This window comes from Phaethon aethereus (assembly GCF_964289735.1).
Source record: "Phaethon aethereus genome assembly, contig: HAP1_SCAFFOLD_44, whole genome shotgun sequence".
Classification (NCBI taxonomy): Eukaryota; Metazoa; Chordata; class Aves; order Phaethontiformes; family Phaethontidae; genus Phaethon; species Phaethon aethereus.
In genome coordinates this window covers 1-15,956 of record NW_028114202.1, presented here as the reverse complement: position 1 = coordinate 15,956, position 15,956 = coordinate 1, and the positions used below count along the sequence as shown (strand labels likewise).

The 15,956-nt window shown below is 67.7% G+C and overlaps 1 protein-coding gene across 1 annotated transcript; it reads left to right on the top strand.

Moving 5' to 3' along the window:
* Positions 1-573: 573 nt before the first annotated feature.
* Positions 574-14,556, top strand: DHX16 (DEAH-box helicase 16; the record flags this gene model as incomplete). The annotated part of the gene is made up of 10 exons (XM_082015757.1): positions 574-684; positions 2,372-2,487; positions 4,600-4,810; positions 5,439-5,537; positions 6,756-6,908; positions 8,573-8,713; positions 10,318-10,480; positions 11,645-11,763; positions 12,594-12,661; positions 14,394-14,556. Coding segments are annotated over 10 exons (1,344 nt in total), but the record flags the coding sequence as incomplete, so codon positions are not given.
* Between the last annotated feature and the right edge of the window lie 1,400 nt (positions 14,557-15,956).

Genomic DNA, 15,956 nt, shown 5'->3' with positions numbered 1-15,956 from the left:
GGCAAATGGGGGCACTGGGGGGGCAGATGAGGGGGCTGGGGGTGCAGATGGAGGGGCTGGGGGGCAGATGGAGGGGCTGGGGGGCACTGGGGGGGCAAACGGGGACGCTGGGGGGGCAGATGAGGGTGCTGGGGGGGCAGATGGAAGGGCTGGGGGGGCAGATGGAGGGGCTGGGGGGCAGATGGGGGGCCTGGGGGATGTCGGGGGGTAAATGAGGGGGTGTCAGGGGGGTGATGGGGGTAGTTAGAGGGACTGGGGGTGTCGGGGGGGAGATAACAGGGTTGGGGGGCATCAGGGGGGTGGTGGGGGGCAGATGGGGGGTTTGGGGGGCAGATGGGGGGTTGAGGGGCAGATGGGGGGCTTGGGGGGGCATCAGGGGGGCAGATAAGAGGTTTGGGGGGCAATGGGGGCAGACGGGGGCAGATGGGCTGGGGGGCATCAGGAGGGCAGCTGGGGGGGGCAACGGGGGGCAGATTAGAGGGCGATGGAGGCACTGGGGGGGAGCTGGGGGGCACTGGGGGGCAGGTGGGGATTTGGGGGGGCCCCTCGGACCGTCCCCCCCCCGTCCCGCAGGGCTACACGCGCCAGGGGCTGAAGATCGGCATCACGCAGCCGCGGCGCGTGGCCGCCATGAGCGTGGCCGCCCGCGTGGCCGTCGAGATGGGGACCAAGCTGGGCAACGAGGTGACGCGGGGACACGGGAGGGGCGCGGGGACACGGGGGGGCCGTGGGGGGCCGTGGGGACACGGGGGGGCCATGGGGACACAAAGGGGACGCGGGGACACGGGGGGGACGCAGGGACACGAAGGGGGACGCGGGGACACGGGGGGGACGCGGGGACGCTGGGGGGGACGTGGGGACACGGGGACACGTGGGGGAATGTGGGGACATGGGGGGGACACGGGGGGCCGCGGGGGGCCGTGGGGACACGAGGGGGCCATGGGGACACAAAGGGGACACGGGGACGCGGGGGGGACACGGGGACACGAAGGGGGACGCGGGGACGCGGGGGGGACGCGGGGACGCGGGGGGGACGTGGGGGAATGTGGGGACATGGGGGGGACGCGGGGACACGGGGGGCCGCGGGGGGCCGTGGGGACACGGGGGGGCCATGGGGACACAAAGGGGACGCGGGGACACGGGGGGGACACAGGGACACGAAGGGGGACGCGGGGACACGGGGGGGACGCGGGGACACGAGGGGGCCGTGGGGGGCCGTGGGGACACGGGGGGGCCATGGGGACACAAAGGGGACGCGGGGACACAGGGACACGAAGGGGGACGCGGGGACACGGGGGGGACGCGGGGACACGGGGGAGACGCGGGGACACGAGGGGGACGTGGGGACACGGGGGGGGACATGGGGACATGGAGGGGGACGCGGGGACGCAGGGGGGATGTGGAGGGGACACGGGGGGGACGCGGGGACACGGGGGGGACGTGGGGACATGGAGGGGGACGCGGGGACGCAGGGGGGATGTGGGGGGACGCGGGGACATGGGGGGGGATGTGGGGACACGGGGGGGACGTGGGGATCCGGGGGGGATGCGGCGACATGGGGACATGGGGGGGGACGCGAGGACACAAAGGGGGACGCGGGGACACGTGGGGGGATGTGGGGACACAAGGGGGACACAGGGACACGGGGGGGACACGGGGACACGGGGACACGTGGGGGAATGTGGGGACATGGGGGGGATGCGGGGACACGGGGGGCCGCGGGGGGCCGTGGGGACATGGGGGGGACACGGGGACACGAAGGGGGACGCGGGGACACGGGGGGGACGCGGGGACACGGGGGGGACACGGGGGGGACGCGGGGACACGAGGGGGACGCGGGGACACGGGGGGGACATGGGGACATGGAGGGGGATGCGGGGACGCAGGGGGGATGTGGGGGGGACGCGGGGACATGGGGGGGGATGTGGGGACACGGGGGGGACGTGGGGATCCAGGGGGGGATGGATGCGGCGACATGGGGACATGGGGGGGGGCGCGGGACACAAAGGGGGACGCGGGGACACGTGGGGGATGTGGGGACACAAGGGGGACACAGGGACACGGGGGGGACACGGGGACACAAAAGGGGACGCGGGGACACGGGGGAACATGGGGACACGGGGGGGGACGTGGAGACGTGGAGCCACGGGGACACAAGGGATGTGGGACACCCTGAGGGGTGGCTTCGGTGACCAGAGGGTGACAAGGGACCCCGGTCCTCGGGGACCCCCAGAGGCCAGGTCTCAGGAGGACATTAGGGAACCCCAGACAAGCGAGGGGACTTCGGGGACAGCTGGGGGGGGGGGCGTTGGGGACCCCGGGGGGACGCGGGGGCGCCAGGCCACGCCGGTGACGTGTCCCTTGTCCCCAGGTGGGGTACAGCATCCGCTTCGAGGACTGCACCTCGGAGCGCACGGTGCTCAAGTACATGACGGACGGCATGTTGCTGCGGGAGTTCCTGACCGAGCCCGACCTCGGCTCCTACAGGTGGCCTTGGGGACACCGGGGGGACGGCGGGGACGCGGGGGGACGGCGGGGACAGCGGGGGGACGGCAGGGATGGGGGGGGACAGCAGGGCTGCTTGGGGACACCGAGGGGACAGCGGGGATGTGGGGGATGCCGGGGACACCGAGGGGACAGCGGGGACATGGGGGACACCAAGGGGACAGCGGGGATGTGGGGAATGCTGGGGACACCGAGGGGACAGCGGGGACATGGGGGACACCAAGGGGACAGCGGGGATGTGGGGAATGCTGGGGACACCGAGGGGACAGCGGGGACACGGGGGACACCAAGGGGACAGTGGGGATGTGGGGAATTCTGGGGACACCGAGGGGACAGCGGGGACATGGGGGACACCGAGGGGACAGTGGGGATGTGGGGAATGCTGGGGACACCGAGGGGACAGCGGGGATGCTTGGGGATGACGGGGACACTGAGGGGACAGCGGGGATGCTTGGGGACACTGGGGACACCGAGGGGACAGTGGGGATGCTTGGGGACACCGAGGGGACAGCAGGGCTGCTTGGGGACACCGGGGACACCGAGGGGACAGCGGGGATGCAGGGGACGCCGGGGACACCAAGGGCACAGTGGGGATGCAGGGGACACCGGGGACACTGAGGGGACAGCAGGATGCAGGGGATGCTGGGGACACTGAGGGGACAGCGGGGACACCGAGGGGACAGCGGGGATGCTTGGGGACACTGGGGACACCGAGGGGACAGTGGGGATGCTTGGGGACACCGAGGGGACAGCGAGGCTGCTTGGGGACACCGGAGACGCCGAGGGGACAGCGGGGATGTGGGGGACTCCGGGGACACCGAGGGGACAGCGGGAATGCAGGGGACGCTGGGGACACCGAGGGGATAGCGGGGACACTGAGGGGACAGCGGGGATGGGGGGGGACACCGAGGGCACAGCGGGGGACACCGAGGGGACAGTGGGGATGCTTGGGGACACCGGGGATACTGAGGGGACAGCGGGGGACACCGGGGATGTGGCGGGGAAGCAGGATGTTGGGGGGGGAGCGGGGACGTCGGGGACAGCGGAGGTTGGGGGACCGTGGGGACCTTGGGGACATTAAGGTGTGGGGGGAGGTTGACGTTGAGGGGACACGGCGGGGGAACCTTGGGGACATGGGGGGTGGGAATATCTGGGGTTGGGGACAGCAAGGGACGTTTTGAGGGGTCAGGGGGCTTTGGGGACTTAGGGGACGGTGGGGACAGTTGGGGACGTTGTGGGGACACAGCGGGGGGCTGGCGGAGCGGCCACGTGTCCCCAGCGCTGTCCTTGTCCTTAGTCTTACTGGTGACATTTTCCCCATGTCCCTGTCCCCACGTCCCTGTGTCCTGTCGCTCATCCCAACATCCCTGTGACCGTCCCCACGCTTGTCCCCGTGTCCCACACCTGTCCCTCTGTCCCCATGTCCCCATATGTGTCCCCGTGTCCCCATACCTGTCCCCCCATTCCCATACGTGTCCCTGTGTCTCTGTACCTGTCCGCGTGTCCCCATATGTGTCCCCTGTCCCCATACCTGTCCCTGTGTCACTGTACGTGTCACCCTGTCCCCATACGTGTCCCCCTGTCCCCATACATGTCCCCCCATCCCCGTACCTGTCCCCATGTCCCCATACCTGTCCCCTGTCCCCATACCTGTCCCTGTGTCCCCGTACCTGTCCCTGTCCCCATATGTGTCCCCATACCTGTCCCTGTGTCCCCGTACCTGTCCCCTGTCCCCATACCTGTCCCCCGTCCCTGTACCTGTCCCCGTCCCCATACGTGTCCCCGTACCTGTTCTCCGTCCCCGTCTCCCCGTCCCCATCCCCATACCTGTCCCCGTGTCCCCATATCTGTCCCCACGTCCCCATACGTGTCCCCCGTCCCCATCCGTGTTCCTCTGTCACTGTACCTGTCCCCATGTCCCCATATGTGTCTCCCATCCCCATACCTGTCCCCCATCCCCATACGTGTCCCTGCGTCACCGTACCTGTCCCCGTGTCCCCATATGTGTCCCCATACCTGCCCCCCTGTCCCCGTACCTTTCCCCGTGTCCCCGTCCCCATACGCGTCCCCACGTCCCTGCGCCCGTCCCCGCAGCGTCATCATGGTGGACGAGGCCCACGAGCGCACCCTGCACACCGACGTGCTCTTCGGGCTGATCAAGGACATCGCCCGCTTCCGGCCCCGGCTGAAGGTGCTGGTGGCCTCGGCCACCCTCGACACCCAGCGCTTCTCCGCCTTCTTCGACCAGGCGCCCGTCTTCCGCATCCCCGGGCGCCGCTTCCCCGTCGACATCTACTACACCAAGGTAGTCGCCGTCCCCCCGCGTCCCCTCCCGCCGTCGCCCCGCGTCCCCTCCCGCCGTCGCCCCGCGTCCCCTCCCGCCGTCGCCCCGCGTCCCCTCCCGCCGTCCCCCCGCGTCCCCTCCCGCCGTCCCCCCGCGTCCCCTCCCGACGTCCCCCACGTCCCCTCCCGCCGTCCCCCCGCGTCCCCTCCCGACGTCCCCCCGCGTCCCCTCCCGACGTCCCCTCCCGCCGTCGCCCCGCGTCCCCCTCCCGCCGTCGCCCCGCGTCCCCTCCTGCCGTCGCCCCGCGTCCCCTCCCGCCGTCGCCCCGCGTCCCCTCCCGCCGTCGCCCCGCGTCCCCTCCCGCCGTCCCTCCTGACGTCCCCTCCCGACGTCCCCCGCGTCCCCTCCCGACGTCCCCCGCGTCCCCTCCCACCGTCGCCCCGCGTCCCTCCCGCGTCCCCCCGCGTCCCCTCCCGACGTCCCGCGACGTCCCCCCGCGTCCCCTCCCGACGTCGCCCCGCATCCCCTCCTGACGTCCCCTCCCCGATGTCCCCCGCGTCCCCTCCCGACATCCCCCCGCGTCCCCTCCCGACGTCCCCCCGCGTCCCCCCGCGTCCCCTCCCGACGTCGCCCCGTGTCCCCTCCCCAGGCGCCCGAGGCCGATTACCTGGAGGCGTGCGTGGTGTCGGTGCTGCAGATCCACGTCACCCAGCCCCCCGGGGACATCCTCGTCTTCCTCACCGGCCAGGTGGGTGTCCCCGTGTCCCCCCCGGGTGTCCCCATGCCTCCCTCTGGGTGTCCCCATGCCTCCCTCCTGGGTGTCCCCATGTCCCCCCGGGTGTCCCCGTGTCCCCTGGGTGTCCCCGTTTCCCCGTCCCCCAGCCTGGGTGTCCCTGCGTCCCCCCTGGGCATCCCTGGATGTCCCTGTGTCCCCCTGGGGTGTCCCCGTCCCCCCAAATGTCCCCATCCCTCCTGGGTGTCCCTGTGTCACCCCGGGTGTCCGCGTGCCCCCCCTGGGTGTTCCCATCCCCCTGCCTGGGTGTCCCTGCGTCCCCCTGGGGTGTCCCTGTCCCCCCAAATGTCCCCATCCCTCCTGGGTGTCCCTGTGTCCCCTCAGTGTCCCTGTGTGCCCCTGGGTGTTCCGGTGTCCCCCCAAATGTCCCCATCCCTCCTGGGTGTTCCAGTGTCCCCCCAAATGTCCCCGTGTCCCCCCCAGATGTCCCCGTGTCCCTCCCTGGCTGTCCCCGTGTCCCCCCCAGATGTCCCCGTGTCCCTCCCCACATGTCCTCGTGCCCCCCAGGTGTCCCTATGTCCCCCCTGGGTGTCCCCGTCCCACCCCGCGTCCCCCCCCGTGTGTCCCCGCATCCCTCCCCGCGTGTCCCCGTGCCCCTCCCCGCATCCCCCCGTGCCCCCCCCGCATCCCTCCGTGCCCCCCGTGTGTCCCCGCATCCCTCCCCCTCCCCGCGTCCCCCCGTGCCCCTCCCCGCATCCTTCCGCGCCCCCCGTGTGTCCCCGCATCCCTCCCCCTCCCCGCGTTCCCCCCGTGCCCCTCCCCGCATCCTTCCGCGCCCCCCGTGTGTCCCGCGTCCCTCCCCGCGTCCCCCCGTGCCCCTCCCCGCGTGTCCCTGTCCCCCCCCGCATCCCTCCGCGCCCCACGTGTGTCCCCGCGTCCCTCCCCGCGTCCCCCCGTGCCCTCCCCGCGTGTCCCCGTCCCCCCCCCCGCATCCCTCCGCGCCCCCCGTGTGTCCCCGCGTCCCTCCCCGCGTCCCCCCGTGCCCTCCCCGCGTGTCCCCGTCCCCCCCCCCGCATCCCTCCGCGCCCCCCGTGTGTCCCCGCGTCCCTCCCCGCGTGTCCCCGTCCCCCCCCCCACCGCATCCCTCCACGCCCCCCGCGTCCCCCCGTGCCCCTCCCGCGCGTCCCCGTCCCCCCGCGCGTCCCCGCGGCGGGCGCTGAGGTGCCGCGGCAGGAGGAGATCGAGGCGTGCGTGGAGCTGCTGCAGGAGCGCTGCCGCCGCCTGGGCTCCCGCCTGGCCGAGCTGCTGGTGCTGCCCGTCTACGCCAACCTCCCCTCCGACATGCAGGCGCGCATCTTCCAGCCCACCCCTCCCGGCGCCCGCAAGGTGCGCCGGCCCTTTAAGGGGAGGAGGCGGGGCCCGCGGGGCGGAGCTGCGGAGGGGGCGGCTGAGGCGGAGGGGGCGGGGCTTAAGGGGGAGGAGGGGAGGGGTGGGATCGAAGGGGTGGGGCTTAATAAGGTGGGGGCCTAAAGGGGTGGAGCCTAGAGGGTGGGGTCTAAAGGGGTGGGGCCTGAGAGGGTGGCGTCTAATGGGGTGGGGTTTAGTGGGGCGGAGCCTGAGTGGAGTCTAATGCGGTGGGGCTTAATAAGGTGGGGTCTAAGGGGTGGAGTTTGAGTGGTGCTTAAGAGGGTGGAGTTTAAAAGGGTGGGGCTTAATAGGGTGGGGGCTAAGGGGTGGAGCTTAACAGGGTGGAGTTTGAGTGGTGCCTAAGAGGGTGGAGTCTAAAAGGGTGGGGCTTAATAGGGTGGGGTTTAAGGGGTGGAGCTTAACGGTGGAGTGTAAGTAAGAGGTGGTGCCTAAGAGGGTGGAGTTTAAAAGGGTGGGGCTTAATAGGGTGGGGTCTAAGGGGTGGAGCTTAACAGTGGAGTTCGAGTGGTGCTTAAGAGGGTGGAGTTTAAAAGGGTGGGGCTTAATAGGGTGGGGTCTAAAGGGGTGGAGCTTAACAGGGTGGAGTTTGAGTGGTGCTTAAGAGGGTGGAGTTTAAAAGGGTGGGGCTTAATAGGGTGGGGGCTAAGGGGTGGAGCTTAACAGGGTGGAGTTTGAGTGGTGCCTAAGAGGGTGGAGTCTAAAAGGGTGGGGCTTAATAGGGTGGGGTCTAAGGGGTGGAGCTTAACAGGGTGGAGTTTGAGTGATGCTTAAGAGGGTGGAGTCCAAAAGGGTGGGGCTTAATAGGGTGGGGTTTAAGGGGTGGAGCTTAACAGGGTGGCGTTCGAGTGGTGCTTAAGTAAGTAGAGTCCAAAAGGGTGGGGCTTAATAGGGTGGGGTCTAAGAGGTGGAGCTTAACAGGGTGGAGTTTAAGAGGTGGTGCCTAAGAGGGTGGAGTCTAATGGGTGGGGCTTAATAGGGTGGGGCCTAAGAGTGGAGTCCAGTTGGGTGGGGCTTAGTAAGGTGGGGTCCAAGGGGTGGAGCTTAACAGGGTGGAGTTTAAGGGGTGGTGCTTAAGAGGGTGGGGCTTAATAAGGTGTGGTCTGAGAGGTGGAGCTTAACAGGGTGAAATTTAAGGGGTGGCGCCTAATGGGTTGGGGCTTGATAGGGTGGGGTCTAAGGGGGTGGGGCTTAATAGGGTAGAGTCAAAGAAGGTGGAGCTTAAGGGTGAAGTTTAAGAAGGTGGAATTAATGGGGTGGGGTCAAATGGGGGTGGGGCTTAATAGGGTGGAGTTTAAGAGGTGGAGCCTAAGGGTGGATTGTATGGGGCGGGGCTTGGGGGGTGGAGCCTATGCAGGTGGGGTCTGGGGGTGGGACTTCATAAGGCGGGTCTTAAGGAGGTTGAGTCTAGGGGTGGGGCTTAAGGGGGTGGAGCTTAGGGGTGGGGCTTAGGGTGGGGTCTGTGGGGTGGGACTTCGTAAGGCGGGTCTTAGAGGTCGAGTCTAGGGGTGGGGCTTAAGGGGGTGGAGCTTACACCTTAAAAAGGTAGGGCTTGGGAGGGTGGGGCCAATGGGTGGAGGCCGGGGTGGGCGGAGCCTGAGAGGCGGCTGCCCCGCCCCCCGCAGGTGGTGGTGGCCACCAACATCGCGGAGACGTCGGTGACCATCGACGGCATCGTCTACGTGCTGGACCCCGGCTTCTGCAAGCAGAAGAGCTACAGCGCCCGCACCGGCATGGAGTCGCTGGTCGTCACGCCCTGCTCCCGGGTACCGCCGCGCCGCCGCCGCGCCCCCGGCCCGCCCGCGGGGGTTGATGGGTCCCCGTCTCCCCGGGGTGCTGCGGGCAGCCAGTCCCGGTGTCCTCGCCTCCCTGCGTCCCCGTGGGCAGCGATGTGCCTTGTCCCCCCCGGGAAGCCGCATCCCTCCGTCCCCGCGTCCCCGTGTCCCCGCGTCCCTTGGTCTCCGTGTCCCCACATCCCCGTGTCCCCGCGTCCCCCTGTCCCCACATCCCTTGGTCTCCGTGTCCTCACGTCCCCGCGTCCCCACGTCCCTTGGTCTCCGTGTCCCCACGTCCCCCTGTCCCCACGTCCCTTGGTCTCCGTGTCCTCACGTCCCCACGTCCCTTGGTCTCCGTGTCCCCACGTCCCCATGTCCCCGTGTCCCCACGTCCCTTGGTCTCCGTGTCCCCACGTCCCTGTGTCCCCACATCCCTTGGTCTCCGTGTACCCGCGTCCCCACGTCCCTTGGTCTCCGTGTCCTCACGTCCCCGCGTCCCCACATCCCTTGGTCTCCGTGTCCCCATGTCTCCATGTTCCTTGATCTCTACGTCCTCATGTCCCCAATCCCTTGGTCTCCCTGTCCCCACATCCCTTGGTGGTCTCCATGTCCCCGTGTCTCCCTGTGCCCATGTCCCCACGTCCCTTGGTGGTCTCCATGTCCCCGTGTCTCCATGTCCCCATGTCCCCACATCCCTTGGTCCCCGTGTCCCCATGTCCCCACATCCCCGTGTCCCTTGGTCTCCGTGTCCCCACATCCCTTGGCCTCCCTGTCCCCATGTCTCCATGTTCCTTGATCTCTACATCCTCATGTCCCCAATGCCTTGGTCTCCCTGTGCCCATGTCCCCACGTCCCTTGGTGGTCTCCATGTCCCCGTGTCTCCAATCCCTTGGTCTCCACTTCCTCATGTCCCCATGTCCCTTGATCTCTACGTTCTCATGTCCCCAATCCTTTGGTCTCCATGTCCCCGTGTCCCCAGTCCCTGGGTCTCCACATCCCCATGTCTCCATGTCCCTTGATCTTCCTGTCCCTACGTTCCTGTGTCCCCACATCTCTTGATCTCTACGTCCCCACGTCCCCACATCCCTTGGTCTCCAGGTACCTACGTCCTCGTGTCGCCATGTCCCTTGATCTCTACATTCCCGTGTCCCCAATCCCTTGGTCTCCATGTCCCCGTGTTGCCAGTCCCTCGGTCTCCACGTCCTCACGTTCCTGTGTCCCCATGTCTCTTGGTCGCCACATCCCCATGTCCCTTGGTTTCCATGTCCCCATGTCTCTATGTCCCTTGGTCTCCATGTCTCCGTGTCCCCATGTCCCTTGTTCTCCACGTCCCCACATTCCCTGTCTCCACATCCATTGATCTCTACGTCCCTGTGTCCCCAATCCCTTGGTCCCCACATCCCCATGTCCCCACATCTCTTGATCTCCCTGTCCCCATGTCCCCAGTCCCTTGGTCTCCATGTCCCCTTGTCCCCATGTCGCTTGGTCCCCAGTCCCCCATTCCTCCAGGTCCCTGTGGGCAGCCGTGTCCCTTGTCCCTCCATGTCCCCCCGTCCCTCCCAGCTCCGTGGGTGACAAGTGACGGTGTCCCTCAGGCCTCGGCGAACCAGCGGGCGGGCCGGGCGGGCCGGGTGGCTCCCGGGAAGTGCTTCCGTCTCTACACAGCCTGGGCCTTCCAGCACGAGCTGGAGGAGACGCCGGTGCCCGAGATCCAACGCGCCGACCTGGGCTCCCTCGTCCTGCTCCTCAAGAGCCTCGGTGAGATGGGAGCGGGGGGGGGTGTTTTGGGACCCATAGGGTCATCTTGGGGGGCATTGGGATGTCTTCGAGGGCATTGGGGCATCTCGGGGGCTGTCAGGGCATCTCAGGAGGCATCTCAGGGGGCATCGGGGCATCTCAGGAGGCATTTCAGGGGTATTGGGGCATCTCAGGAGGCATCTTGGGGGCCATCAGGGCATCTCAGGAGGCATCTCGGGGCATTGGAGCATCTCGAGGGCCGTCAGGGCATCTCAGGAGGCATCTCGGGGCATCAGGGCATCTCGGGGGCCATCAGGGCATCTCAGGGGGCATTGGAGCATCTCGAGGGCCATCAGGGCATCTCAGGAGGCATCTTGGGAGCCATTGGAGCATCTTGGGGGCCATCAGGGCATCTCAGGAGGCATCTCGGGGCATTGGGTCATCTCGGGGGGCATCTCAGGAGTCATCTTGGGGGTGCATTGGAGCATCTTGGGGGCCATCAGGGCATCTCGGGAGGCATCTCAGGGGGTATTGGGGCATCCTAAGTGGGATTAGGACATCTTAGAGGGCATTTAGGAGGCACCTCAAGGGAGCACTGGAACATCTCGGGGGCCATCAGGGCATCGCAGGAGGCATCTTGGGGAGCATCAGGGCATCCTAAGGGGCATTGGGGCATCTTAGAGGCCATCAGAGCATCTCAGGAGGCATCTCGGGGGCATTGGAGCGTCGTAGGGGCTGTTAGGACATCTCAGGAGGCATCTTAGGAGGGGTTGGGGCGCCTTAGGGAGCATTGGGGCACATCAGGAGGCATCTTAGGGGGCATTGGGACGTCTTCATGGGTGCTAGGGCATCTCGGGAGACATCCTTGGGGCCATCAGGGCATCTTGAGAGGCACCTTGAGGGACATAAAGGTATCTCGGGGGACACAGAGACACCACGGGGGGCATCCAGGCGTTTTGGGGACCATCAGGGGACCGTCGGGACATCTTAGGAGGCGTCTCGCGGGCGTTTTGGGGGCTCTCGGGGCATCTCGAGGCCTTTTGGGGACAGGGGAGACCTTGGGACGGCCACAGCTCAGGGGTGGGGGGACACTGGGGACATTTTGGGATGGGGGGGACACCCCTGGGGGCCAGGAGGGGTCTGGGGTGGCCCTGGGGTGACAGCGAGTGACGTCCCCGTCCCCAGGGATCAACGACCTGATCCACTTCGACTTCCTGGACCCGCCGCCCCACGAGACGCTGGTGCTGGCGCTGGAGCAGCTGTACGCCCTGGGCGCCCTCAACCACCTGGGCGAGCTCACCACGGTACTGGGAGCACTGGGAGGGACTGGGAGCGCTGGGAGGGACTGGGATGGTGGTGGTGGACCCCATGGGTGAGCTCACCACGGTACTGGGAGCACTGGGAGGGACTGGGAGCGCTGGGAGGGACTGGGATGGTGGTGGTGGACCCCATGGGGTGAGCTCACCACGGTACTGGGAGCACTGGGAGGGACTGGGAGCGCTGGGAGGGACTGGGATGGTGGTGGTGGACCCCATGGGGTGAGCTCACCACGGCACTGGGAGCACTGGGAATGACTGGGATGATGGTGGACTCCATGGGTGAGCTCACCACGGCACTGGGAGCACTGGGAATGACTGGGATGATGGTGGACTCCATGGGTGAGCTCACCACGGCACTGGGAGCACTGGGAATGACTGGGATGATGGTGGACTCCATGGGTGAGCTCACCACGGCACTGGGAGCACTGGGAAGGATTGGGATGGTGGTGGTGGACTCCGTGTGTGAGCTCACCACGGCACTGGGAGCACTGGGAAGGATTGGGATGGTGGTGGTGGACTCCGTGTGTGAGCTCACCACGGCACTGGGAGCACTGGGAAGGATTGGGATGGTGGTGGTGGACTCCGTGTGTGAGCTCACCACAGCACTGGGAGCACTGGGAATGACTGGGATGGTGGTGGTGGACCCCATGGGTGAGCTCACCACGGCACTGGGAGCACTGGGAAGGACTGGGAGCACTGGGAGAGACTGGGGGATGGTGGTGGTGGACCCCATGGGTGAGCTCACCACGGCACTGGGAGCACTGGGCGGGGTTACTGGGAGCACTGGTCCTGACGCCGTCCCCTCCCTGTCCCAGCTGGGCCGGCGCATGGCGGAGCTGCCGGTGGAGCCCATGTTGGCCAAGATGATCCTGGCTTCCGAGCAGTGAGTGTCCCCAGGGTGTCCCCAGGGTGTCCTCATGGTGTCCCCTGGGTTCTCCCTTGGGTGTCCCCTGGCTTGTCCCTGGGTGTCCCCTGGGTTGTCCCCAGATGTCCTCAGGGTATCTTCGTGCTGTCTTGGGTTGTCCCTGCGGTGTCCCCTGGGTGTCCTTAAGTTGTCCCCAGTTATCCCAGTGGTGTCCCTTGATGTCCCAGTGGTGTCCTGCGATGTCCCAGGTTGTCCCTTGGTTGTGCCTTGGTGTCCCTCAGTGTCCCCAAGTTGTCCCAAGTGTCCCTGGGTTGTGCCTTGGTGTCCTGGTGGTGTCCTTGGGTGTCCCCAGGTGTTCTGATGATGTCCCCAAGTTGTCCCAGGTGTCCCTGGGGTGTCCCAGGGTTGTGCCTTGGTGTCCCCAGGTGTCATCATGATGTCCCCAAGTTGTCCCAGGTGTCCCTGGGGTGTCCCTGGGTTGTGCCTTGGTGTCCCCAGGTGTCCTCATGATGTCCCCAAGTTGTCCCAGGTGTCCCTGGGGTGTCCCAGGGTTGTGCCTTGGTGTCCCCAGGTGTCATCATGATGTCCCCAAGTTGTCCCAGGTGTCCCTGGGGTGTCCCTGGGTTGTGCCTTGGTGTCCCCAGGTGTCATCATGATGTCCCCAAGTTGTCCCAGGTGTCCCTGGGGTGTCCCAGGGTTGTGCCTTGGTGTCCCCAGGTGTCATCATGATGTCCCCAAGTTGTCCCAGGTGTCCCTGGGGTGTCCCTGGGTTGTGCCTTGGTGTCCCCAGGTGTCCTCATGATGTCCCCAAGTTGTCCCAGGTGTCCCTGGGGTGTCCCAGGGTTGTGCCTTGGTGTCCCCAGGTGTCCTCATGATGTCCCCAAGTTGTCCCAGGTGTCCCTGGGGTGTCCCTGGGTTGTGCCTTGGTGTCCCCAGGTGTCCTCATGATGTCCCCAAGTTGTCCCAGGTGTCCCTGGGGTGTCCCAGGGTTGTGCCTTGGTGTCCCCAGGTGTCCTCATGATGTCCCCAAGTTGTCCCAGGTGTCCCTGGGGTGTCCCTGGGTTGTGCCTTGGTGTCCCCAGGTGTCCTCATGATGTCCCCAAGTTGTCCCAGGTGTCCCTGGGGTGTCCCAGGGTTGTGCCTTGGTGTCCCCAGGTGTCATCATGATGTCCCCAAGTTGTCCCAGGTGTCCCTGGGGTGTCCCAGGGTTGTGCCTTGGTGTCCCCAGGTGTCCTCATGATGTCCCCAAGTTGTCCCAGGTGTCCCTGGGTTGTGCCTTGGTGTCCCCGGGTGTCCCCAGGTGTCCTCATGATGTCCCCAAGTTGTCCCAGGTGTCCCTGGGGTGTCCCAGGGTTGTGCCTTGGTGTCCCCAGGTGTCATCATGATGTCCCCAAGTTGTCCCAGGTGTCCCTGGGGTGTCCCAGGGTTGTGCCTTGGTGTCCCCAGGTGTCATCATGATGTCCCCAAGTTGTCCCAGGTGTCCCTGGGTTGTGCCTTGGTGTCCCCGGGTGTCCCCAGGTGTCCTCATGATGTCCCCAAGTTGTCCCAGGTGTCCCTGGGGTGTCCCTGGGTTGTGCCTTGGTGTCCCCAGGTGTCCTCATGATGTCCCCAAGTCATCCCGGGGTGTCCCCGGGTGTCCCCGCCGCCCTCCCCTTCCCTCCGCCGGCCACCTCCCGGGCCGCGCCGTCTCCCCGCCGAGCGGCCGCGGCGCCGCCGCGCTGACGCGCCCGCGCGGCGCCCGGGTCCCCAGCTACGGCTGCACGGAGGAGGTGCTGACGGTGGCGGCCATGCTCTCGGTCAACAACGCCATCTTCTACCGGCCCAAGGACAAGGTCGTCCACGCCGACAGCGCCCGCCTGGGCTTCCACGTGCCCGGGGGCGACCACCTCGTCCTGCTCAACGTCTACAACCAGGCGCGGGGCCGGGGGGGGCGCGGCGGGGGGCCGGGGTGCTGGGGGGGGGGGCGAAGGGGGTGTTTGGGGAGGGGTCTGGGGGGGTAAATGGGGGGTGGGGGGGGGGTTGGGGGGGTATGGGGTGTCGTGGAGGGCCCTGAGGGGGGTAAATGGGGGGTGGGGGGGCGGGGTGGGGGGTGCTGGGGGGTAAATGGGGGGGGGCAGGTTGGGGGGTAAATGGGGGGGGCAGGTTGGGGGGTGAGGGGGGTGCTGGGGGGGTAAATGGGGGGGTCTGGGGGGTTGGGGGGGCAGGTTGGGGGGTAAATGGGGGGTGAGGGGGTGGGTTGGGGGGTGCTGGGGGGTAAATGGGGGGGTCTGGGAGGTTGGGGGGTAAATGGGGGGTGGGGGGGCAGGTTGGGGGGTGCTGGGGGGTAAATGGGGGGTAAATGGGGGGTTGGGGGGGCAGGTTGGGGGGTAAATGGGGGGGACAGGTTGGGGGGTGAGGGGGATGCTGGGGGGTAAATGGGGGGGTCTGGGGGGGTAGGTTGGGGGGTAAATGGGGGGTGGGGGGGCAGGTTGGGGGGTGTGGGGGGTGCTGGGGGGTAAATGGGGGGGATTGGGGGGCGTATGGGGTGTCGTGGAGGGCCCTGGGGGGGTAAATGGGGGGTGGGGGGGCAGGTTGGGGGGTACGGGGGTGTTCGGGGGGCCCTGGGGGGGAAATCTGGGGTGTGGGCGCCTTGGGGGTGAGACTGGGGGGGTCTGGGGGTCCTTGGGGGGGGGGGGGGGGCCGTGGGCGTGTGGGGGGACCGGTGGGGGGTGGATTCGGGGGGGGTGGGGACATGGGGTGGGTGTCCAGGTGCTGACCGTGTCCCCCCGTGTCCCCCCGTGTCCCCCCGTGTCCCCCCATGTCGCCCACGTCCCTGTGTCCCCCCGTGTCCCCCATGTCCCTGTGTGTCCCCGTGTCCCCCACGTCCCCGTGTTCCCCCATGTCCCCCGTGTCCCCCCGTGTCCCCCCACATACCCGTGTGTCCCCTGTGTCCCCCCGTGTCCCTCCATGTCGCCCGTGTCCCCCATGTCCCCCGCGTGTCCCCCGCGTGTCCCCCCGTGTCCCCCCGTGTCCCCCCGTGTCCCCCCTTGTCCCCCATGTCCCCATGTCCCCCATGTCCCCATGTCCCCCCTTGTCCCCCATGTCCCCCATGTCCCCCATGTCCCCCCTTGTCCCCCATGTCCCCATGTCCCCATGTCCCCTTGTCCCTCCTTGTCCCCCTTGTCCCCATGTCCCCCATGTCCCCCATGTCCCCCCTTGTCCCCCCATGTCCCCCCTTGTCCCCCCATGTCCCCCCTTGTCCCCCATGTCCCCCATGTCCCCCATGTCCCCATGTCCCCATGTCCCCTTGTCCCTCCTTGTCCCCCTTGTCCCC